Below are 25,714 nucleotides of genomic sequence, written 5' to 3' on the forward strand. Positions count from 1 at the left end.
TCGGAAGATTCTTGGGCAAAATATGTTATTCCATTAGCATGCAACAGACATCCGACGTGACATTTATTGTGGTAGCCAACAGCTACTTAAGTAATTGAAGACCTGATTATAAAATGACCCTTAAAGAAATGAACAGCTTCCACAATACCCTGCAGTAGGAGAAGTACTATACAATAGAATGCATGGTTACACTTATCCAATATCAGTCATACTAGATTGGACTGTTAGTATTTTGTTGTTAGATGGATTATAATAAAGCATGAAAAGCTTGTAATGGAACAATAACTACGTATGATCATACAAATGTAAAACCAAATAAATTTGTTTTCTCCCAGTTTATAGTACTCTAATATTATTGAAGCCTCCCTAAGAATCGATAGAGCAATAGACAAACAAGTGTGGAACACTGGTTTGCTATAATAAGTGAGTTAGGTGTACATTATGTAGGTTATAGCACCTGCAGTTCAAATATTTACATATCGGGGTTTTTTTTTCATCACAAAAACCAATGAAATTATCTTCATTTGCTATTGTTTTCAGAAGCTAAAGAATGGGTGATAGCGATGAAGAATATGACAGAAGGAAAGGAAGAGATAAGTTTCGAAGAGAAAGGAATGATTATGAGCGCCGTGGTGATGATCGACGTCGTGAACCCAGAGAGATATGGGAACTAGACAGGTACCAAAAGACCAAGGCTAGCAACATTTGATAGGCAATTGGTCATTTTTACTGCTTTAACACATTTAGCTTTTCAAAATGTTTATGGCATATGTGCATGTGTAAAGTTATCATATTATAATTGAATGCTTTAGTTACCTGGTATAATATCAAGGAATTTGAAAACAACTTACCATAAGTATTTTTTTCTGCAAATAAGTATATTTTCTGCCAAAATGTTAAGCATGTATCTGTCTTTTATTTATTATTATTATGGTTTTCAAATTTTTTTTTTGATAATTCCTTTGTAGATCTGCTGGTAGATCCAGGGAAATGTGGAATAGTCGTAGTGGGGGACGTGATAGACGTGACAATTACCGAGAATATGATTCCAGGAGACGAGAGCGAGGTTATAGTCCTAGTGGAAGAAGAGAAATGAGTCCCCCAAATGCGAAACGTATGAGGCGTGAAAATTGGTACAAGTAAGTAATTGAAGAGTATGTAGTACATAAATGGAAAATATATTTGAAAAACAAAGATGAAGATTTCCTGCCAGGAGGAGGCAAAGAATAAAAAATGTTTCAGGAACTCAAAGAAAGTTTAAATTTCCAGTTTATTTTCTTCAAGTTTTTTTTTTGGATAAAACTTTCTGATGATTGTATGAATACTTTTCATACTCTCTTATATTTTTAAGGAAAAAAATATATATCTGTATTTGCAGGGAAGATGGTGGCAGTGGGGGAGGAGGAGCAGGAGGAGGATATCCTCAGTATGATATGGGAGGTGGCGGCTATGGTGGGCGGCCGATGCACGGAGGGGGTATGCCTCCACAGAGCTGGGGACATGGTCATGAGATGGGCAGCAATATGCCCCCACAGCAACAAGGAGGAGGTAGTTTTAACCAATCCGGCCACAACAGGTATTATTTTACGACGTTTCATTTGAAATGTTTCAGGTTGGATTCTGTTAATCCCATGTCCTTTCATTCTCACCTGAATTTATTTGTTTTCATGTTTCCCATTTGTTTATTGTTATTTCCCTTTTAAGTATTGTCATGGTACATTAATTTAATTACAAAAAGAAATATTAGGATGTTTTATACTTTACTTATACAGCATTGAACCAGTGTTAATATTAGAAATTAGAATATTGCATGCATATGGGATGTTCAAATTTGTTTAAGTTTCCTGTCCTGGTGTTTTTTAAAGCAACTTCTTTTAAAACTTATTTTCAAGTTTTATTCTTGTGGTTCTATTATCAAATAGGATACAAATCACACAAGATTCAGTGTAATTAGTTAAAGCTTTTCAATAAAACATCTATATGACCACACAACTCAAAAATAAATCACCTCTTCCTTTGTTTAGTTTCCTATCTACTGCTTCTAAGCAAATTATCATTTAAATTGTATTGGTGGTAACCCTGAACAACAATTGGAGTGCTGGAGTGGGACAGATGTTTTACATAAATAGCTTGTAGGTTGAAACTTCTTTAAATTCTCTGAATTGATTTGTCTAATCTTGCTGTGTATTATGTCTCAAGGGACACAGATCTACCAACACAGCCATCAATGATGTCATTCAAACAGTTCCTGTCACAACAGGATGATAGTATCAGTGACCAGGAAGCTATCAAGAAGTATAATGAGTATAAAATGGACTTCAAACGACAGCAAACACACGAGTTTTTCCTTGCACACAAGGAAGAAGAATGGTAAGGAGTCTTAACACATCTAGGATATTGAAAGTGTACCATGTCAGATGATAACAATTGTTAAGTTAGAAAGAAGTAAGCTGGAGTATAACACAATGTCCATCCTTTCTCAGGTCCCTGTTATTTTTCCTCTCAATATCATTTTGTCTTTAGGGATTTCAATCAAAGTTGAAGAATGTTTTAAGGATTAATGACAGGGTATTCATCCACAATGTTTGGAATAGATCTTTCATTTATCTCATTTTAGCAAAAAATTGATCAGTCAGAAAGGAAATGTTAAGGATTAAACTATATACTTTGGAAATGAGGCCATATTATGAAATAAGTCCAAATGGGAATTAGGCACATATTCGTCACCAAAGAATCCCCAGAAACCCTGTATGGCCAAGGTCACAGTTGCAATATATAGAAAATCATTAGTCGCATACTCACATTTGGACAATGGGGATAAAACTCCTTTTTTAAAGAAACATTTGATTAATATTAAATGTCAGTCTAACAGTCAAATCCCCATACCACAACGGAATGTTTACTAATTCAAAATGAAATTTGAAGATTTAACAAAATGCATCATTACATAGATGGAACATGTAACATTTTCAAAACATTCACCTTTTACAATAAGTTATTATGGTGATTTGTAATATACTGATAATGGTTCATTTTCAATCCCATACAAGTAATGAGAGATAATTTAAACAATTGTTTGAAAGAAGGCTGAATCCTGATAAATGTATAAACTGCAATTTTCTCTTCAACTTTCGATTTTGAAACAAATGTATTGAAGGCTGTGCGTGATGTGTGTGTGTTTTGATGATCTGGAAATTTTTGATTAGATCTGTTTTTGTCACAATTTTGTTTAATGCTTGTGTGAATTGTATTATGAAGTATGATAATGTGAGTGCCTGTTTGTACAACTTTCCACTCCTGCTTAAATTTTGGTACCACCACAACATGCAAAAAAATATACGTAATTAATGCAAAGGTGAAGAAATTGAAAATATGTTTATTTTCTAGGAGTACAGACTACTCCAAATTTCCATGAACTGCTAAGAAAAGTCAAAACATTTCACTACATAATCCTGTCATGGACATAGTTACGTTTCTACAAAGATAAAAGTGGTACCATTTTAAGCACAAAGATCAGGCATTACTTTAAGAAATATGTCTTATGTGTTTGTATTATAAGAAAGTACATTGTAGGTCAACACAGCTTCAAATTAAAACCTTCCTATTCTCGGAGTCACTGCCATTAAATGACTGAATGAAACAGTCTTTTATGGTTGTGTGAGAGTAAAGTATTTGATTTCATCAGTTCTATGTTGCATGTGCTTTTTGTAATTTCATGATGACATTTTTTACAAGGAAAGGACAGACAATTCTTCTGCCAGAAGGGTATTGTCCTCAAGATTCATCGGTGGGCTTAATTTTCATCTCAAGATTTTGATGAAGACTCGCGTAGAATTGTTAGGGCACTGCGCACAATGCAGTATAGGAATTAAAAAGTTTTAGGGTTAGATGATAGGTCGTCGGATGTTTGCCAGTGGAGATGCTACACTCCCTTTGGCAAAATTGTGGTAATAAAGGGTTTGTGTTAAAGTGGAGGCGTGGCGATTGATCTGCAACTGTCAATCAAAATGGCCAAAGCAGGTAATTGGGAGTTATCTTCCCTTTGTTGAAAAAAAAGAGAAAAAAAATATTCAAATTTAAGATTTTGGAATGAAAATTGATGGAGAAAATTTAAGAAGGAAATAAAAATAAGAAAACAGTTACATTTTTTTAATATGAATAATCAGAAGAATTCATAAATTTTATATCTTTAAAGTTGGACCATTCCCATCAGGAAGCAAACAAAAAATGGTGAAAAATATCTATTTTTTTTAAACTTTTGATGTTTTCACATGCTTCATACAAATTGCAGTGTAATGTTACAATTTATTTTGAAGATTTGTTCAGTCATTCATGAAATTTCTTTTCAAAGAAACAGCCAAATTTTAATTAGGGTATGCAATGTCATAAAAACTTTATTATCCGGGAACACAAATAAATAATAACATTTCATCCCTGTGTGATTCACATGAATCCCATTTCAACATTTGTATAGTAATGAAGTAATTCCACTAAGTAATAAAATAAAGAAAATGTAGTCACAAGAAAATGCTTGAATGATTTCATTCATGCATATAAAAATGTTTACTGTTATCAATTTTACTTCTTATCCGATGAATCAAAATGATGGAATAATCAGAAAAAGTTTTAATTGATTTTGAAAATTTACTTCTGGTTTTGTTTCTTATTGGAGAAAATTCATGAAGAACAATTTGATGCATTTATTTGATAAGCTTTGTTAGCAGTTGTCGAAAATAGAAATTGGATAATTTTGTTCTTGATTTTTAAGAATTTCATTGAATGATTTACAGGTTTAAAACTAAATACCATCCAGAAGAGTGTGAAAAACGCCAGGAGGAAATAAAAATGTCCTTGCGTCAGCGATGTCGGGTATTTACAGAGCTCTTACAAGCTGGGCGACTAGACGGGGTCACATGCGACACAGACAGGTCGGATCACATTGTCAAACTTCTCGATGCAGGTAATAAAGATGCAGATATATAGCTTACATAGACAGATGGAATGTATTGGAGAATGTTTTATATAAGACATGTGTGATAATTCAGATTATAAAGCATACTGAACAATTCAGAACAATAAGTGATAGATTTGTTTGGATGTAATTTGATTTTCCTGAAATAAATCTAAATCTTTCTTCCTTTATTTTCTCAATAATCTCTCTTTATGTTTCACCTTAGATACTCCTAATCACCCTCTTGTCCTATACTGTCAGTTGCTTTTTGCTTTCCTAATTATGCTCTAAATCTCTTTTACCGAAACATGTTATGAGATAAACCAAAAAATTTAATGAAGTTAAAAGTGATGGTACTGATTTAGAAACCAAAATGTTTTTTTGGTTTTATCTATGACTGTAGACAGTATCGTTCCTATATAATAAGGTATAATTTTTGTAAAGTGTTTTTGTGTTTTGCAAAGCTGTGAAAGCCATCACAACCTATACATCTTAATCATTTCATTGCAAATCATATATCTAAGATACAATAAGTTTTGATGCACAAAACATTTTTAAATTGAGTATCCTTCAGTTTTGTGTGGTTTAAAGTCTAAGTGTCTGTGAGAATGTTATAGGCATGTCATGTGTAGAGATGGCTTATCAGCACTGTCTGGTATTTAAGATGTATAAAATGTTAAATTCTTTGTTGTGTGGAGCTGTATTAAAACAATGACTTATTTCATGTGTTGAGCTGTATTGAATCAATGACTTATTTGATGTGTGGAGCTGGATTGAATCAATGACTTATTTGATGTGTGGAGCTGGATTGAATCAATGACTTATTTGATGTGTGGAGCTGTATTGAAACAGTGACTTATTTGTTGTGTGGAGCTGTATTGAATCAATGACTTATTTGTTGTGTTGAGCTGTATTGAATCGGTGACTTATTTGTTGTGTTGAGCTGTATTGAATGAGTGACTTATTTGTTGTGTTGAGCTGTATTGAATGAGTGACTTATTTGTTGTGTTGAGCTAAATAGCTGTATTTAAGCAATGACTTATTTGTTGTGTTGAGGTGTATTGAATCAATGACTTATTTGATGTGTGGAGCTGGATTGAATCAATGACTTATTTGTTGTGTTGAGCTGTATTGAATCAATGACTTATTTGTTGTGTTGAGCTGTATTGAATCGGTGACTTATTTGTTGTGTTGAGCTGTATTGAATCAATGACTTATTTGTTGTGTGGAGCTGTATTGAATGAGTGACATATTTGTTGTGTTGAGCTGTATTAAATGAGTGACATATTTGTTGTGTTGAGCTGTATTGAATCAATCAGTTATTCGATGAAAATCAAGGTTAACTGACTGCAACTTTATAATTCCTGTTTTCATGAACTTACCTTTCTAGCGGTAATAAAGATGGAAGGTGGGACAGACTTTGATCTAACCATTCTGGACCAGCCTGACCAAGAAGAGGGAGGGGCACGTAGTAGAAATAACTCCGAATCGGTCAACACAGACCAGAGGTTAGCATCTGGAGTCCATGGTCAAATCTGTAATGGTTTATTACTATTAGAAACATTTTTAGAAAAATGGATGAAGATGATATTTGTTATTTGTAGCATTTGAAAAAGAAGTAATATTGTATTAGAATCCAATCTCTGTTTAACTCAAAGCATGTTAAATCAATTTTATTAGTTTAGAGATTCTAGGCTAATTATCTAGGCCATGATCATAGATCATAGGTAAGTATCTAGGTCACAGATCAGAGGTTAATATCTAGGTCACAGATCAGAGGTTAATGTCAAGGTCAGTAATTAAGTGTTAATATCTAGGTCAGAGATAAGAAGTTAATATTTAGGTCGGAGACAAGAAGTTACTATCTAGGTCAGAGATAAGAAGTTACTATCTAGGTCAGAGATAAGTTATTATCTAGGTCAGAGATAAGAAGTTAATATCTAGGTCAGTAATCACTGGTTGATATCTAGGTCAGGGATTACTGGTTAATATCTAGGTCAGAGATAAAAAGTTATATCTAGGTAGGGATCAGAGGTTAATATCTTGGTCAGAGATCAGAAGTTAATATTTAGGTCATAGATAAGAAGTTGATATCTAGGTCAGTAATCACTGGTTGATATTTAGGTCAGGGATTACTGGTTAATATCTAAGTAGGGATCAGAGGTTAATATCTTGGTCAGAGATCAGAAGTTAATATCTAGGTCACAGGTCAGAGGTGATATGTCTATGTCTTAAATGTGACCTTTCATTTTTATATCAAATGAAGTTAAAATGTTAATGAAAAAATCATTAAGGAACCAGAAAAGACATAAATATCACTAATCCTTTATTTTGTCTTATCTACTTACAGAGTGAAATACTGGTAGTATTCTTTGTAGAAGTAGCCGTAAGGTGATCCAAAAATGCTGTTGTTTCAATCCATCAGAGAATATTTCATTGTGAATCGATTACTATGTGAATGATGAAAGTTGAATTCACCAATTTGCTTTAAATGATTTACAGTCCAGATGAGAAAAAAAGAAGACGTGAGAGTTCAAAAGATAAGAAACCAGATGTAAGTATATACTTTTTTGTGGGCTTTTGACTTTACTTTGGAACCCCTGGTACATGGCCCCGCAGACTTGTTTTACTTTGGCGACCCGTGGTACATGGCCCCACAGACTTAAGTTACTTTGGAAACCCCTGGTACATGGCCCCACAGACTTTAGTTACTTTGGAACCCCTGGTACATGGCCTCGCAGACATGTTTTACGTTGGAAACCCCTGGTACATGGCCCCAAAGATTTAAGTTACTTTGGAAACCCCCGGTACATGGCCCCACAGACTTAAGTTACTTTGCAGACCCCTGGTACATAGCCCCACAGACATGTTTTACTTTTGAGACCCCTGGTACATGGCCCCGCAGACTTGTGTTACTTTTGAGACCCCTGGTACATGGCCCCACAGACTTAAGTTACTTTGCAGACCCCTGGTACATGGCCCCACAGACTTGTTCTACTTTGGAGACCCCTGGTACATGGCCCCACAGACTTGTTTTACTTTGAAGACCCCTGGTACATGGCCCCGCAGACTTGTTTTACATTGAAGACCCCTGGTACATGACCCCACAGACTTGTTTTACATTGAAGACCCCTGGTACATGACCCCACAGACTTGTTCTACTTTGGAGATCCCTGGTACATGGCCCCGCAGACTTGTTTTACATGGAAGACCCCTGGTACATGACCCCACAGACTTGTTCTACTTTGGAGATCCCTGGTACATGGCCCCGCAGACTTGTTTTACATTGAAGACCCCTGGTACATGACCCCACAGACTTGTTTTACATTGAAGACCCCTGGTACATGACCCCACAGACTTGTTCTACTTTGGAGATCCCTGGTACATGGCCCCGCAGACTTGTTTTACATTGAAGACCCCTGGTACATAGCCCCAGACTTGTTTTACATTGAAGACCCCTGGTACATGGCCCCACAGACTTGTTTTACTTTGAAGACCCCTGGTACATGACCCCACAGACTTGTTCTATTTACGAGATCCCTGGTACATGGCCCCACAGACTGGACATGGTGCATCGTGTGTATTATGTTAGATAGGTAATTTTAGGTGTCAAAGATAAAATGTTACAATAAAACTTGCTTTTAGTCAGGAAGATATAGAATAGTATAAGATAACAAACAGTAATGTAGGAGTTGATTTTCTGTTTTATTATGATATTTATCTTCTTTGATTTTAAAACATTTACTGTAAATTGTAAGATGTCTGGAGGCTTGGAGTAAGTTTTACTAGGTATTACTTATTCCAGTTATATATGAAACAATGTTATATGAATAATAGAAAAACTCACTGATGTTTGTGAAATTGATAGATTCCTTTATGAAAATGACTTAATTTATCTACATTACTTATAATAAAACAATCAGAAGAATGGCCTAAGGCACATTCTCTTTCCACCCTTTATTTCAATGTCAGTTACAAATTAATTGTAAAACATGTTACTTACCATATGAAATTCATCAATAAGCCCATGTGTGGTAATAAGCCTCCCTCTTCAATACATATCTCTTAGTAATTCTTCTCAGTAGAACTACCAATAAATAGTGTCTCCTCATTTTCTAATAAGCCCACCTCTGGCTGTGAGTGTATTAAATGTGTTGTTATCCCGGTCCCTAGGTATATAACAAGAGAAAAATTAGTTGGTTTTGGTTTAGAACATGCCAGTGGTGAAATGTTTCTGGTGGTTGGTGTTTCCATGGTTACTGGATTGTTTATTTGGTGTTTCCATGGTTACTGCTTTTTTTATCTTAATTAAGGTTTTGCCAACACAAGATCATCAGGACCTGTCTTACACTTGATATCAATTTTTTTCTATTTCCTACCCATTTTCATCTTAGTTCTTATAATATTAACAGGTTTTGGGTATTGTTTAAATATGATTTCTTACTAATATCTACAATGTATAATAAATCTTTTGAAGTTGTTCCTTGTACATTTAAATAAGTACACATTATTTTGTATGACTAACCAGTCTCTGTTCAGTCAACCTTACAGGGATTATCCCAGTGTTACTACTCAAAGCATGCCAATACATTTGAAATAACCAATAAAATCTATGTTAATAGCAATATCCTTCTAAAAATAGTTTGATTAGGAGTTGATAGAAGTGCCCTCTAAAATTAGCTTGATAGGGAGTTGGTAGGAATATCCTTCTAAAGATAGATTGATAGGGAGCTGATAGAAGTATCCTTCTAAAAATAGATTGATAGGGAGCTGATAGAAGTATCCTTCTAAAGATAGATTGATAGGGAGCTGATAGAAATATCCTTCTAAATATAGATTGATAGGGAGCTGATAGAAGTATCCTTCTAAAGATAGATTGATAGGGAGCTGATAGAAGTATCCCTCTAAAAATAGATTGATAGGGAACTGATAGAAGTATCCTTCTTGTAATTTGTCCTCACTAAGAGGAGAGTGGTGATTTTATTATAATGATTTTTTAACCTCTTTACATTAGTAGACAAATCTAAGTGTAGCTTTATCTGTCAGAGATCAGAAGTTAATATCTAAGTCAGAGATCAGCGGTTATATCTAGGTCAGAGGTCAGAGGTGATATGTGTATGTCTTATATGTAGTCTTTCATTTTTATGTCAAATGAAAGTAACATGTTAATGTAAAAAATAATTAAGGACAAAGTCACAAATCTTGTGAAGTTAAGCTTTATCTGTAGATAAGATGATTTGTAACATATCTCTCTTTCCTATACTGTCTCTTATTCTTGTATATTTGTCGCATAATCCTCTTTTAAATCTGTCATCCCCTGAATGATTACAGCTACACAGCCTGATGGTCAATACTGTACATTTCTTCTAATCAGTAGTGATCTAACTTCTTACAACATTTCATTCCTGCAGTTTTTCTCTTTGTGTTAGTTATTTGAATACAAATACTTAATTATTACCTGCCAGAGGTGTGCTGTCAATTGTAATCAGGCCACTTCAGCTTTTCCTACTACAGGGTAAAAGTATTGAGTAAGATACAAAATATGTCCAATGTTGCCTAGGTTGTTACATGTAATCATTTGAGGCAAACATTTGTGTAACTTTGATTTTAAGTCTGGATGTATCACACAAAGAAAAGGTCATTGTACAGTATAATCCTTATGATCTTCCGTGGCCTGCTTAAAGGACACACATTTTTCTTTCAGTGACATTATTGTAATTTATGATCTGAAGGATTTTAATTGCTGTAGGAAACATGATATTCAGAGTTGTCTCCCTTGTATGATTATCTTGTGTGGCTAGCCTTTATGCCTGTTGTTCCCTTACCAGGAACCCCTGAAACTTCCTATTTCTGCGGAACAGAAAGAACTAATGAAGAAAGCACAGGAGTTTTCCAAACAGCAGCAAGCTAAAAATGGTGACCAGGTATGATTTGGTTGTAAGCTAATGGAGTCACCATTGTTGAAAATTTACTAGTTTCATGGTGAAAACTTTGACCTGATTTCAAGTAGACATTAGTCTGTTTTTTTTTTTGGTTTTTTTTGTTAAACCTCCCAATTGGGTTTAAAGACTTGTATTTGTTTAATTAGTAATCCGACCAGAAATGTATAAAAAGTTCAAATATGTAGCAAGGAAAAAATCAGAATGCAAGTTTCAGCTAGCCCATGGTTTTGGTATGTGTGCCACTGAGGCAATGTTTTTTCCAGATTGAAGGATCCTTTGTTTTGTCATGTCTATGGTACTGCTATGCATGGGTCTTTTTCTTGAATCTGGAGAAAACACTGAAAAATTGGTGAAGAACCTTCCATTTGCTTTCACTTTCCTCCATCTTTTGGGCATGGTTTGGTGTGGTGTGTCTCATATTTGTCTTATTTAGTTCTTTAGAGAAACAAATATTACAAATTTGTTCCCTGAGCATTTCCATAAGTCTTTTCAATTTTACAGATTCAGAATTTCATAGATGTTGTAGTCATCAAAATTCACAGAATGAATAACTTCTAAAGTAAAGCATTTATCAACAATAATTATCAAATATGATAGAAAGTCCAATTAGTGAAATCATATCTTAATGCAATAATATTTTCAGCTTGAAAAGCAGTGAAATAAGACAGCTTCAGAAATATTTACATTTGCTGCACTTGAATGACATAAATATGCACATAAGTACAATATATAATTCCAGATTTTTACACAGGTAATTAATTGAATCATTGAAAGGAAAATTCTGAGGACAAACTAGAGAAATAGCAGGTAATTGACATTGGATACTAGTCTATAATATGTTACATCTGTTCTTATAAACACTCCTGGTAGGAAGAAAAAAAGCCTAAAAAGAAGAAAAACCGACACCGTGACAAAACAGAGTACAGCTATGAGAGTGGTTCGGAGTCTGAGAGTGGAACAGGGTCAGAGTCGGAGCCCGAGCCAGCACCACCTGGTCTTGAAGATGAAGCCCCAGCCCCGGGTCTGGAGTCATCCACAGACTCTATCAGCATGCCTGGTGTTTCCTCCTCCACGGAGGATGTTGCTGCTAAGTCAGAGGACTCAAAGAAAGGTATGTGATATGAAGTGTGTTTTATTTTCCTCATCTTGTCTTGCTTGAGGAAAAGGTATTTAGGTATTTAGGGCTGCTTCAGTAAAAACGTCCACCTAATGAAAAAGCACCAGTTTTGATATACATTGACACAGGGACAATTTAGAGAAGAAGACTGATTAAAACATAACTACTACTTTTTCTAAGTTTTCAAGGGGTTCCTTTTCAGCAATTTAAAAAGAAATGAATTTTAGAAAAAAAAAAGAATTAAAAAAACAAAAAAACAAAAAAAAGAGAGGTGAGAATTGAGAATAAATTTGGTCAGAAAATCATAATTATGGTATTTTTGAACACCAGTGAAAACCCATTATGGAATGAAAGTGCATTGTCTTCAGCACTCAGAATGTAGGATTTCTGTATTTCAGGAGTACTCTAGAAAGATAAATATTTTAGGGAATAGCCTACAGAATATTAAAACTGGTGCTGACAAATAGGGATTGGTGTATATCATCTGTATATATTGAAATTTTTTTTTACATACATATATTTTACCTGGCTATTTTCTCAAGGTACTGGTGTATATCTTGTATTGATACCTTTCCTCCATATATTACCTGTATATCTTAACTGTAGAAGATGAGGCTACGGAGAATGAAAAAGATGAAGATACTGCCGCCCAGATGGAAGACGAAGGGGAGACAACCAACTCTCCTAAACCTCGTGCTCTCCATAAAACTTGTTCCATATTCCTTCGAAATCTGGCACCATCAATTACCAAACAGGAAGTTGAGGCTGTAAGTTATTACTCAATAGAATAATGATTTGAGGGTAAAGAATAATGATTTGAGAGTATAGAATAATGATTTGAGGGTATAGAATAATGATTTGAGGGTATAGAATAATGATTTGAGGGTATAGGATAATGATTTGAGAGTAAAGAATAATGATTTGAGGGTATAGGATAATGATTTGAGGGTATAGGATAATGATTTGAGAGTCAAGAATAATGATTTGAGGGTATAGGATAATGATTTGAGGGTATAGGATAATGATTTGAGAGTAAAGAATAATGATTTGAGGGTATAGGATAATGATTTGAGGGTATAGGATAATGATTTGAGAGTCAAGAATAATGATTTGAGGGTAAAGAATAATGATTTGATATAGGATAATGATTTGAGGGTAAAGAATAATGATTTGAGGGTAAAGAATAATGATTTGAGGGTATAGTATAATATTTGATATAGGATAATGATTTGAGGGTAAAGAATAATGATTTGAGGGTATAGAATAATGATTTGAGGGTAAAGAATAATGATTTGAGGGTAAAGAATAATGATTTGAGGGTATAGAATAATGATTTGAGAGTATAGAATAATGATTTGAGGGTAAAGAATAATGATTTGAGGGTATAGGATAATGATTTGATATAGGATAATGATTTGAGGGTAAAGAATAATGATTTGATATTGGATAATGATTTGAGTGTCCTTTTGTACTTGTTTTTGGTGTTTTCCTCTCTGGTGGCGTCAGGTTTTACATGATGACATAAAATCACATCCACATCCTACTATACTCACTAATTTTATATCAAACTGTTATGATATCATCTTCATATAAAATATCCACTTGTCTCAAGAATTTCTATCCGTGGTTTTCTGCCTGTAACATATAAAGCAAATTAAGTTCTGTGAGTGGCACCCTTAACAAAGCTTGGAGTACTGGGCTGGGATAAATGATTTACTTGACTAAATTAAAACTCTCTATCTTAAGGGAACTAAATACCTAGAGAAAACTTGTGTAGATGAGTTGATCTCCAGTTGTTTTTTTATTGTAAAATGTGGAAACTCATCAGAAAAAGAGAGGCTAGCCCTCCAGCACCTCCAGCAATAGTAAAGGTTTTGATGAATTTTCCAGATGTTTTATATGGACATTTATATATTATGGGTTAAAGCTGAATGATAATGAACTGATAACAAAAATAATAACTTAGACGTCATATCTTGTTTTGATATATTTAGATTTAATGACTGACTAGTTTTTACTAGAGTGTGAGATTTTCTGCTAGAGAAAGAGACATGATAACATTCATGTTTTGTTTACAGATGTGTAAGCGCTATCCAGGTTTTATAAGAGTTGCTCTTCAGGATCCTCAACCAGAAAGGAACTTTTTCCGTCGTGGCTGGGTCACATTTGAACGGGATGTCAATATCAAAGAAATCTGTTGGAATCTCAACAACATCAGAGTAAGGCTATTTATAGTTTAGGTGTGTGTTGTACAGAACCTCAACAACATCAGAGTAAGGCTATTTATAGTTTAGGTGTGTGATGTTCAACAACATCAGAGTAGTTTAGTTTAGGTGTGTGATGTACAGAACCTCAACAACATCAGAGTAAGGCTATTTATAGTTTATGTATGTGATGTACAGAACCTCAACAACATCAGAGTAAGGCTATTTATAGTTTATGTATGTGATGTACAGAACCTCAACAACATCAGAGTAAGGCTATTTATAGTTTATGTATGTGATGTACAGAACCTCAACAACATCAGAGTAAGGCTATTTATAGTTTATGTATGTGTTGTACAGAACCTCAAAAACATCAGAGTAAGGCTATTTATAGTTTATGTGTGTTGTACAGAACCTCAACAACATCAGAGTAAGGCTGTTTATGGTTCATGTGTGTGATGTACAGAACCTCAACAACATCAGAGTAAGGCTATTTATAGTTTATGTATGTGATGTACAGAACCTCAACAACATCAGAGTAAGGCTATTTATAGTTTATGTATGTGATGTACAGAACCTCAACAACATCAGAGTAAGGCTATTTATAGTTTATGTGTGATGTACAGAACCTCAACAACACCAGAGTAAGGCTATTTATAGTTTATGTGATGTACAGAACCTTGATGATCAATGTTGTTGACAAGAAATCTTCACTATATTTTGTAGTTTCTAAGATGTAGTCAAATTTTTAAAGTGATTCAGACTTAGTGTAAAACTATAAAGATTTAAACCATTGGAGAAAATAATACCCAACCTTTGAATTTGTGTTTTTATGTAGATATGATTGACAGATATGGAAAATTTACACCGTCGGAGCTGGCATCATGTTCTCATGTTTTCAATGATTCACTTGTTTGGAAATAAGCTTCTCATCTCAGTATTTGTGGAAAAGATATAGCAAAGACAACAGAATGTGATGATGTTATATATTGTGATATCAATAAAAAAAAAAAAATTGTTATTGTTGATTTTGGTGTTCCAGCTTAGGGACTGTGAACTTGGAGCGACATTAAATCGTGAACTCAAACAGCGTGTACGACCCATCAATGGTGTGACAGCACACAGGCAGATCGTCACGGGAGATATAAAGATTGCAGCCAAAGTCATTCACAATCTTGACAAGAAGTGGTGCATCTGGGATGATCCAGAAGGAGAGAAGGGAGATAAATCAAAAGAGGTAAAATTGATATTAAGTCATTATATTGTAAAATTGTCGTACATATGAGAGAAAGAAAGGGGGTTTCACAGTGAAATGCCATGTCTTGTGATAGATTCATAATATGATGTGAGAGGGGGTGAAAATTAGCTAAAATCTACTATACTTCAAAATTTCTCATGAAACAATGCTAGTGTGAAGCTACCCTCAACTACCTTTAAGGAAGTTTGTATGTGTGTGATACTGTAATAGAAATTAATTTAGACAATTATGAGCCATTTCAGGAAAATTACATTTAAAAAAGTGATAATGATCTGTTATAATTAAACATTTAAGAGTATTTTATCAGATAGGGAGACATGTTTAAATGTGAAAATATAATGTACAGATTTATACATAGTTAAATGGCAAGTCCTGAAAATTGTTTGTTTAGCAGCAATCATATAGCCTGATGTCACGGAACCCTGTCCTCAAGAACATCACCGACTATCTGGTGGAGGAAGGTAGCTTTGAGGAGGAGGAACTTCTAGGTAACGTATCTGTCTTACTATTTCCTATTAGGTTTATTGGAATAGGTCTAGTTGAGGTTTATAGGTAATTTTGTAGGTACTTCTCAAATTTTGTGGTAATTTTTCTTTTGTAATTTTTCAGCTGACAGTGCAAAATAACATGTTTTGTACTTTATTTGCCTCGAGATCGCCTTTAGATTTCAACTAATTTTTTTAAAACTTGATTGGCTTAATCACCATGACCTCTTTTCCTGGACTGTATGTGGAAGAGTTAGTGCCCCTTATTGTTCTTCTTTGTTTATTTTGTCAGAATATTCAGCTGATATCTCTCAAACTTGATGTGCTTTAATTTATCATCAGAACACATAACACTGTTTTTTTGTTTTGCATTTTGACTCAATGTACCATTTCCATATTTATATTCATTAATTGATGAATGTAGAACCTGCTCTGTGGTACTCTTCTTTCATCAGCTGAGGCAAATTCAATACATTTTAACTAAGGTTAACTGCCTTTTCTTTCCTGTATAAAGAGAAAAAATGTCACTTCCATTTTACTTGAGATGTAATATTCTTGAATGCTGTCACCAACGGGCACACCTACCTGCAAAAACTGGTCCATGAAGCTAAATCTCCAGAATGATTTTCTCATAAAGCAAGGTTCAATCTATCTATTGTATATTGAAGAAATGCTTGTTTACAGGGCAATCCGTAGAGGAGAGCGAGAAAGACAGTGCATTAGAAACTGGTATAGAGAGGGATGAAAATATCATCAAGGTAAGGAACTGGTATAGAGAGAGATGAAAATATCATCAAGGTAAGGAACTGGTATAGAGAGAGATGAAAATATCATCAAGGTAAGGAACTGGTATAGAGAGAGATGAAAATATCATCAAGGTAAGGAACTGGTGTAGAGAGAGATGAAAATATCATCAAGGAAGGTCTGCATTTCACTTTTAGAAATTATCTTCAATTCTATTCTACATAATAATACTTAATTTTTCTTAAGTTTAATTCTAATAATTCATTGATTATTATCTTTTAAACATCTACAAATTGTCTGTAGATACAATCTATTTCTTAATGAATGCCTCAGATATCCTTTTTTCTCTACATCTACAGGCTTTAGACAGAATGATCTTGTATCTGCGCATTGTCCATTCAATTGACTACTATAGTGCTAATGAGTACCCAAACGAGGATGAGATGCCTCACCGATGTGGCATCATGCATGCACGGGGACCACCACCTTTAAGTAAACTACCTGCTTCTGAAGGTAAGTACAGATTCTTTTGATTCTGGATAATTCCATATTCTTCTTCCCCACAAACAACCAAACACCCAAAAATCCGTGGAGCGAAGAACATTACACTCTGGTCAATTCAGCAAGTTTTTGTTACATATATTATCAAAATGAAAATGCCTTTCAAGTTTAAGTTAAAAGGCAAAGGAACAAATAGTTTAAGATTTTTAGGGGCAAATGTCTCCATGAACCTAACTGCAGCATGTGAAAATTTGGCATTGAAGATTCTTGTTGATACATCAGTAAAAAGTTGACAGGTAAACATGAAGTCAGGAGCTAGAACAGTAGAGAATAGGATTTGTTAATGACAAAGTTTAGAAGTCAGGAGCCAGAACAGTAGAGAATAGGATTTGTTAATGACAAAGTTTAGAAGTCAGGAGCCAGAACAGTAGAGAGTAGGATTTGTTAATGACAAAGTTTAGAAGTCAGGAGCCGGAAAACAGTAGAGAATAGGATTTGTTAATGACGAAGTTTAGAAGTCAGGAGCTAGAACAGTAGAGTGTAGGATTTGTTAATGACAAAGTTTAGAAGTCAGGAGCCAGAACAGTAGAGAATAGGATTTGTTAATGACAAAGTTTAGAAGTCAGGAGCTAGAGCAGTAGAGAATAGGATTTGTTAATGACAAAGTTTAGAAGTCAGGAGCCAGAGCAGTAGAGAATAGGATTTGTTAATGACAAAGTTTAGAAGTCAGGAGCTAGAACAGTAGAGAATAGGATTTGTTAATGACGAAGTTTAGAAGTCAGGAACCCAGAACAGTAGAGAATAGGATTTGTTAATGAAAAAGTTTAGAAGTCAGGAGCTAGAGCAGTAGAGAATAGGATTTGTTAATGACAAAGTTTAGAAGTCAGGAGCCAGTACAGAAGTCTAAGCATTTACAGTCTCTTTTACTTGGCTATTTTCATGCATCAAAATTTTCAAATTTTTCATTTAAGATGAGATAATTATATTTTATAGTTTTTAAGTTTCCTATCTAGTTATAAGAGATATTTGATTACATGAATCTTTTTCCTGATGTCTTGTTTTAAATCACAACCATGATGTATGATAATTGTGATGTTTTGTTTTAAATGCAAATAGTTTGTTTCATGTAATATTGTCTATATAAGGATATCTGTTTCAAACAATAACAAGACCAATGAGACAATTCTGTTGTAGTTTTATTGTATCGAGGAAAATATTTACATGTGTCTCTAAATCTCACAGGATTTTGTTTTCATGTTACTGTCCTGTAGCAATAATGACCAGATATATGATTTCACATCTGTGATTTGGATACTTGGATTAAATGTCAGTAACTTATTGTAAAGTTTGTTTTATCCTGTATCCATTAATTTCTATTTCAGCTGCAGAGTGGACCAAGAGTTTTGAGGAGAAACTTAAAGTATTTTCAGAACCACAAGATTTACTAGCTGAGGCAGAAGCAGCTAAACTTGGCAAGAAAGACCCTGAAGCATATCCTTGTTGTGTTGAAATTAAACGATGGTTAAGTGTTTGTAGACAATAGAAAATAAAATTTGATATTGTGTGTTTTTGCTGCTTTTATGGCAAGCTAATCATCATTATTGGTAAAAGTTTTTTAAATTTTTATACTAACTGAGAACTCAAACATGAAAAAAATATTGTATTGCTTCTGTATATTGACATTCTGAACTGTTTGAAACCTTTGATTTATATCTTTTGACAAGACTTTTTGTTTTCAAAATTTTTATATGTGTATGCACTTTAAATAATCAAATGCATTTTTAATGAGATAAATTATGTAGCTATGACTGAAACATCTATTTTAACTTAAAACTTCACTAAGGATCATAATTGTATTCTGATCAATTAGTGACTGATAAAGACGACAGGATACAAACATTTTTGTTTTGTAATTTAATGTGTGCGATGAGAAAAAAAAATTGTCGATGTATCTTTATGACAAAAAAGGTTACAAGACATTTACATAACATTATTGTATCATTTTGTTACTGAAGGACACCGAAAGTATTCTGAACATCTTGCTGAAGATTTTAGAATTTGATTATAAATTTGGTACATTTTCAGAACACTTACACATATTTTTGTTTTTGTAACCTTCGCATTAAAGATAAATCTCTGTCAATTTGCTAGTTATTGTGAGAGTCATAATTAACAATATCAATTGATTTAGAGCCAATTAGTAAATTTGTTCATTAATTGTTTTTGGTATTTACATTGTACCAGTTTTCTGTGAGCCACAACAATGGGATATACAGGATCATTGCTGTCAATTTGTGATGTAATCATCAGTTGTGGCTTTCAAGTTTCATTTGACAAGGTCACCAAAATCTCAACATCATTCTTTGTTAGAGAGATGTTTAAATCTTGTGAATTGTCATATAAAACAAATTTTCAAAATGTTTGTGAAATTTATTTTTAAATGACATTTGTCTCCTTGACTCTCTGTACTGAAGTGGAGAAATTTGTGACAGCCAACACCCAGGAGCTCGCCAAAGACAAATGGTTATGCCCGATGAGTGGGAAGAAATTCAAAGGTCCTGAATTTGTCCGCAAACATCTCTTCAACAAGCATGCAGAAAAGGTTGAGGAAGTTAAAAAAGAGGTGAGTATAAAATTCGACTTTATGAATTCAGATATTCTGGACAAATTCAAAAGTTTCTTTAAGTGTGTTGTTTGCTAGTCTAGTGTGAATGGGACTTGGATTTTTCTGTAATATGGAAATTCTACACCAGGAAGTAGATTCTACATCCTTCTTGTTGAAAGGCTCTTTATTATCTTTGTTCATGTAAGTAGAACTTAGAAAACTGTGTCAAGTAGACACACAGTTGTAATGAAAAGACACAGTAGTAATGAGTAGCCATGGAGTTTTAATGAATAGACACAGTTTTAATGAGTAGACATGGTTTTAATGAGTATATATGTAGTGTTAATGAACAGACATGGTGTTTTAATGAGTAGGCACATAGTTTTAATCAATAGACACACAGTTCAATTAGTAGACATGGAGTTTTAATGAGTAGACATGAAAAACGGATCAGCACATTGTCAGTATGATGTCACAGATGGAGTGTCCTGCTACTGGGTCAAGGTTATGATCTTTCAGTATGATAGCACTTTTAAAGTGCCCTTGAATTGACCTATCTTCTATTGACATTTCAAGATGGCTGTTGTGAAGATATAAAAACATAAACTAAATTCAAGCTTGAAAGTCTTAAAAATAACAGACAGTAATTTAATCAGAACTGGTTAGTTATTCCAATAACAGACAGTAATTTAACCAGAACAGGTTAGTTATTCCAATAACAGACAGTAATTGAATCAGAACTGGTTAGTTATTCCAATAACAGACAGTAATTTAATCAGAACTGGTTAGTTATTCCATTTTACATGTACAGTGTTGTATTATGTTTTTCTTTTGCAGGTAACATTTTTCAACAACTACCTTCTGGATCCAAAAAGACCATCGTTACCCGAACACCCTGGCAACAAACAAGGGTCTGGACCAAGCTCAAGTAGTCAGAACCAGTTCAGCAGTCATGGACCTGGTAACTTCCAGGGACCACCACAGCAAGGCATCATGGGATATGGCCAACCTCGTCATCAGATGATGTTTGGTGAGAAACAATATTAAAAACTGATTTACACAGTACTAAGTTTGCTGTTATACGACCCATTGGGGCTGGAGTTTTAGAAATGTCTGATGTTACATATAAGGAATGCCACATTTTGTGAAATATGTCACAGTTAGTGCTGAATGTGGAAAGAAAGTAAGATGTTGCATAGATGTGAATTATTCATGACTTTACATGATAACACATTTGATAGAGGCCCTTGAAGTGTAGAAAAATGTATTTTTGTTGGTATTAAACTGACTGATCAACCATTGTTTTTGTCATCTTGATGCCATTGACATGGATACTGTCTCATGAAGATGACTGTGTAGTCATAGAAACATCACATTCTAATCTTCTACTGGTTGTGCTGTAAGAACTAGCTCCATATTAGAACAGGAAGTTATCTTTTCTTGGGTAACATATATTAGAACAGGAAGTTATCTTTTCTTGGGTAACATATATTAGAACAGGAAGCTATCTTTTCTTGGGTAACATATATTAGAACAGGAAGCTGTCTTTTCTTGGGTAACACCATATTAGAACAGGAAGTCATCTTTTTTTTGTTAGCTCCATTTTAGAACAGGAAGTTATCTTTTCTTTGGTAGCTCCATATTAGAACAGGAAGTCATCTTTTCTTTGGTAACATATATTAGAACAGGAAGTTATCTTTTCTTTGGTAGCTCCATATTAGAACAGGAAGTCATCTTTTCTTTGGTAACATATATTAGAACAGAAAGTTAACTTTTTTTGGTAGCTCCATATTAGAACAGGAAGTCATCTTTTCTTTGGTAACATATATTAGAACAGGAAGTTATCTTTTCTTTGGTAGCTCCATATTAGAACAGGAAGTCATCTTTTCTTTGGTAAACATATATTAGAACAGAAAGTTATCTTTTTTTGGTAGCTCCATATTAGAACAGGAAGTCATCTTTTCTTTGGTAACATATATTAGAACAGAAAGTTATCTTTTTTTGGTAGCTCCATATTAGAACAGGAAGTCATCTTTTCTTTGGTAACATATATTAGAACAGGAAGTTATCTTTTCTTTGGTAGCTCCATATTAGAACAGGAAGTCATCTTTTCTTTGGTAACATATATTAGAACAGAAAGTTATCTTTTTTTGGTAGCTCCATATTAGAACAGGAAGTCATCTTTTCTTTGGTAACATATATTAGAACAGAAAGTTATCTTTTTTGGTAGCTCCATATTAGAACAGGAAGTCATCTTTTCTTTGGTAACATATATTAGAACAGAAAGTTATCTTTTTTTGGTAGCTCCATATTAGAACAGGAAGTCATCTTTTCTTTGGTAACATATATTAGAACAGGAAGTCATCTTTTCTTTGGTAACATATATTAGAACAGAAAGTTATCTTTTTTTGGTAGCTCCATATTAGAACAGGAAGTCATCTTTTCTTTGGTAACACCATATTAGAACAGGAAGTTATCTTTTCTTTGGTAGCTCCATATTAGAACAGGAAGTCATCTTTTCTTTGGTAACATATATTAGAACAGAAAGTTATCTTTTTTTGGTAGCTCCATATTAGAACAGGAAGTCATCTTTTCTTTGGTAACATATATTAGAACAGGAAGTCATCTTTTCTTTGGTAACATATATTAGAACAGGAAGTTATCTTTTTTTGGATAACACCATATTAGAACAGGAAGTTATCTTTTCTTGGGTAACACATATTAGAACAGGAAGTCATCTTTTCTTTGGTAACATATATTAGAACAGGAAGTTATCTTTTCTTTGGTAGCTCCATATTAGAACAGGAAGTCATCTTTTCTTTGGTAACATATATTAGAACAGAAAGTTATCTTTTTTTGGATAGCTCCATATTAGAACAGGAAGTCATCTTTTCTTTGGTAACATATATTAGAACAGAAAGTTAACTTTTCTTGGGTAACACCATATTAGAACAGGAAGTTAACTTTTCTTGGGTAACACCATATTAGAACAGAAAGTTAACTTTTCTTGGGTAACACCATATTAGAACAGGAAGTTAACTTTTCTTGGGTAACACCATATTAGAACAGGAAGTTAACTTTTCTTTAGTAGCTCCATATAGGTATAGTTTTCTTTGTTGCAAAAAACAGTCCAAATGGTTGCAAACTAGGGAGATTTGCACACATTCTACAATATTGTTTGAGCAATGATTGCTTAATCAACTGAAATTCTCAAATGACCAGTTCTTGAACTGATTTGATTTTAAACCAGGTAATAATCAAGGACAGCAATCTTATGGTAACCAGAGTTACGGAGCTCGAGGAGGCAATGAACCATACCGAGGCGATCCCTACAGGAGGTCACCATACCCTAACTCTTTCATTCGGTCAGTAAACAAATCGGATCTTGTTTACCTTGTATAACCAAACACCATTAAAACGCTTGCTTCCACTAACACCTGTAGTGTCATGTATTGTTTACATTTGTTATACCTTATACTTGATTCTTGCTTGAAAACTTTTCTTGCTTTCTGAATGTAATCAATATTTTCTTGTTGTTCTGATTATTCCCGATAAAAATTCAAAGCAGATTTTTCTCTTTATATTGGAAAAAAATCTCTATTTCCTAGATTTGATGAAAACAATTATTCAAAATCCAAAACAATCCTTGCAAAAGAAAAAAAAGAAAAAAATATGGTGTTTATATCTTGAGTATTGCACAGCATTGAAAAAAAATTAGTGGTTTACAATATGTTGGAAAATTGAACTGCTTTGAACTTTAGAAAAGTTTATATATACTTATATGCTCTTGAAGGGAGAAATGACTTTCAAAAGATACAGTCAGAATTCACTGGTATTTGGTATAATAAAGAAAATGATACATTTGTTTACAGAACACCCTGCAGTAACTGCTCATTTTGAAGCAGCAAATTGTGTTATTTTTGATAAATTAATATAAAAATAAAAATCAATATGTGAATATTTAAGATTTTTTTTTTTTAATGAATGATTGGTAGTTACAGAAAAAAAAAATCTTGCTGCAAAGTGTCATGTGCAAGTTGAGAAGGTGTTCTGAATTTGTGTTTTTGATGTGTCATCCCAACTCCCGAAGAGCACTCTCTAAATACAGTTGAAATTTGTTACTGATATTGTGCTTAGAAAGTCCAAATAACAATCCATAGACAGTGTGTTTTGAATGAATGCAAAAGATTTATATATAATTGATGTTTCAAGTTAGACAATGAGGATATTACACTGAAGTTGTGTTAAATTTCAGTTGGTACTAATGTTCTAGTTTTTTCGCAAAATTGGAAATTGGAAATTGGAATCTGTGCCATTAACTGATGGTAGCATTTCACTTATATACTTATATATACACTAGCTATATATTATTGTAAGAGTTATTATGGACAATCCTTGTGTTGTCATTTAAACCACAAATTTACTATATATATATTAGTGTGAAATGTAACAGGCATCAGAGGATTTTTAAAACCAGTAACAACTTTCAGCTGTATAGAGTTATAGAATCCCAGATTACTGTGAATGGCTATTCCAATAAAACATTTATTCGACCCAACTTGACTTCAAAATTAATCACTTCCATCCATGCGGCAGCTTCTTACCTATTATAAGGAAGCAAATTGTCACAGTCGTTGGGTTGTACCCCTAAACAAGTCTTTGGATAAGACAGATGTTTTACTGGAATAGTCATGACAAATTTCAAATTTCCAGTAGCTCTGGATATGCATCATGCAACAGACATTTCAGTGAGATAGTCAACAGATACTTCAAGGAGACGTAACCTCAAAATGATCAGCTGTTCTCTGAACACCCAGAATACAAAAATTAAAACATTTGTGAAAACCTGTACAGAAATTCCATCACTGATATTAAATTAACAACATTGTATAACATTTAAGAATGAATGTTATTGATTATGTCAATAATTCTAGCACTCGTTGCTCTGAAAACTTGAAAAAATTCATGCAAATCATATGAATAAAATTATGGAATGTTTAGAGAAAAACATCTGTTAGATTTAGTATTAATGTAAATAAAAAAAAAGTGGAAAGAGAAAAGTTGTGTCAAACCAATTCAATTAGGGTGAGGCTATAACGTTGAAATTATCTGTACAAAGAACAGTACAAACTTGTAGTGACATAATCTTAAAGATATTTCCTATATTTTGAATCGGTTCCCTTATTATTTGACCTAAATTCCCTTTATTTTCTATTATGACCAATAACTGGCACTTGAAAAATCTGCCTTGTACGTTAAATTGTTGACAATTACTGTGCACTTGGAAAAATATTCCTTGTACCCTGAATTATTGACAGCTACCATTAACTTGTGAAGAACTTGCCTGTATCTTAATGACAGTTTCCATACAGGTGAGAAGAACTTTCCTGTATCTTAATGACAATTTCCATACAGGTGAGAAGAACTTTCCTGTATCTTAATGACAATTTCCATACAGGTGAGAAGAACTTTCCTGTATCTTAATGACAATTTCCATACAGGTGAGAAGAACTTTCCTGTATCTTGACTTATTGACAATACCATACATGCCAAAACAACTTTCCTGTGTCTAAAATTATGAACAGAAATCATACATTTCAAAGGAGCTAACCATGATATTGTATTATGGACAGTTACTATGCACTCCAGGAACACTGTACCCAAAATGATAATTGTATGCTCAAAAAAATTTTACTGTATCTCGAATTGATAACAGTTATCAAGCACTCTAAACAACTTCCCTGTATCTCGAATTGATGACAGTTTTCAAGCACTCTTAAACAACTTCCCTGTATCTCAAATTAATGTGTTTTCAAGCACTCTTAAACAACTTCCCTGTATCTCGAATTGATGACAGTTTTCAAGCACTCTTAAACAACTTCCCTGTATCTCAAATTAATGTGTTTT

General features: G+C 33.6%; 1 protein-coding gene across 1 annotated transcript in view; it reads left to right on the forward strand.

Annotated features, from left to right (window-relative positions):
* Nucleotides 1-546: 546 nt before the first annotated feature.
* LOC132547081 (serrate RNA effector molecule homolog) overlaps nucleotides 547-25,714 on the forward strand; it is a 30,333-nt gene continuing 5,165 nt past the window's right edge. Inside the window, exons 1-19 of the mRNA XM_060210837.1 lie at nucleotides 547-678; nucleotides 969-1,139; nucleotides 1,379-1,576; nucleotides 2,200-2,370; nucleotides 4,791-4,960; nucleotides 6,342-6,459; nucleotides 7,454-7,505; nucleotides 10,780-10,875; nucleotides 11,764-12,004; nucleotides 12,617-12,777; nucleotides 14,089-14,229; nucleotides 15,257-15,451; nucleotides 15,867-15,960; nucleotides 16,642-16,715; nucleotides 17,061-17,214; nucleotides 18,585-18,693; nucleotides 19,672-19,825; nucleotides 20,645-20,837; nucleotides 23,058-23,172. Of these exons, the coding sequence (XP_060066820.1) occupies nucleotides 551-678; nucleotides 969-1,139; nucleotides 1,379-1,576; nucleotides 2,200-2,370; nucleotides 4,791-4,960; nucleotides 6,342-6,459; nucleotides 7,454-7,505; nucleotides 10,780-10,875; nucleotides 11,764-12,004; nucleotides 12,617-12,777; nucleotides 14,089-14,229; nucleotides 15,257-15,451; nucleotides 15,867-15,960; nucleotides 16,642-16,715; nucleotides 17,061-17,214; nucleotides 18,585-18,693; nucleotides 19,672-19,825; nucleotides 20,645-20,837; nucleotides 23,058-23,172 (2,735 nt within the window). The 5' untranslated portion in view covers nucleotides 547-550. The remainder of the gene's footprint in view (nucleotides 679-968; nucleotides 1,140-1,378; nucleotides 1,577-2,199; nucleotides 2,371-4,790; nucleotides 4,961-6,341; nucleotides 6,460-7,453; nucleotides 7,506-10,779; nucleotides 10,876-11,763; nucleotides 12,005-12,616; nucleotides 12,778-14,088; nucleotides 14,230-15,256; nucleotides 15,452-15,866; nucleotides 15,961-16,641; nucleotides 16,716-17,060; nucleotides 17,215-18,584; nucleotides 18,694-19,671; nucleotides 19,826-20,644; nucleotides 20,838-23,057; nucleotides 23,173-25,714) is intronic.

Source organism: Ylistrum balloti, unplaced genomic scaffold (assembly GCF_031769215.1).
Source record: "Ylistrum balloti isolate Yb309-2 unplaced genomic scaffold, AGI_CSIRO_Ybal_v1 Utg369934, whole genome shotgun sequence".
Taxonomy (NCBI): Eukaryota; Metazoa; Mollusca; class Bivalvia; order Pectinida; family Pectinidae; genus Ylistrum; species Ylistrum balloti.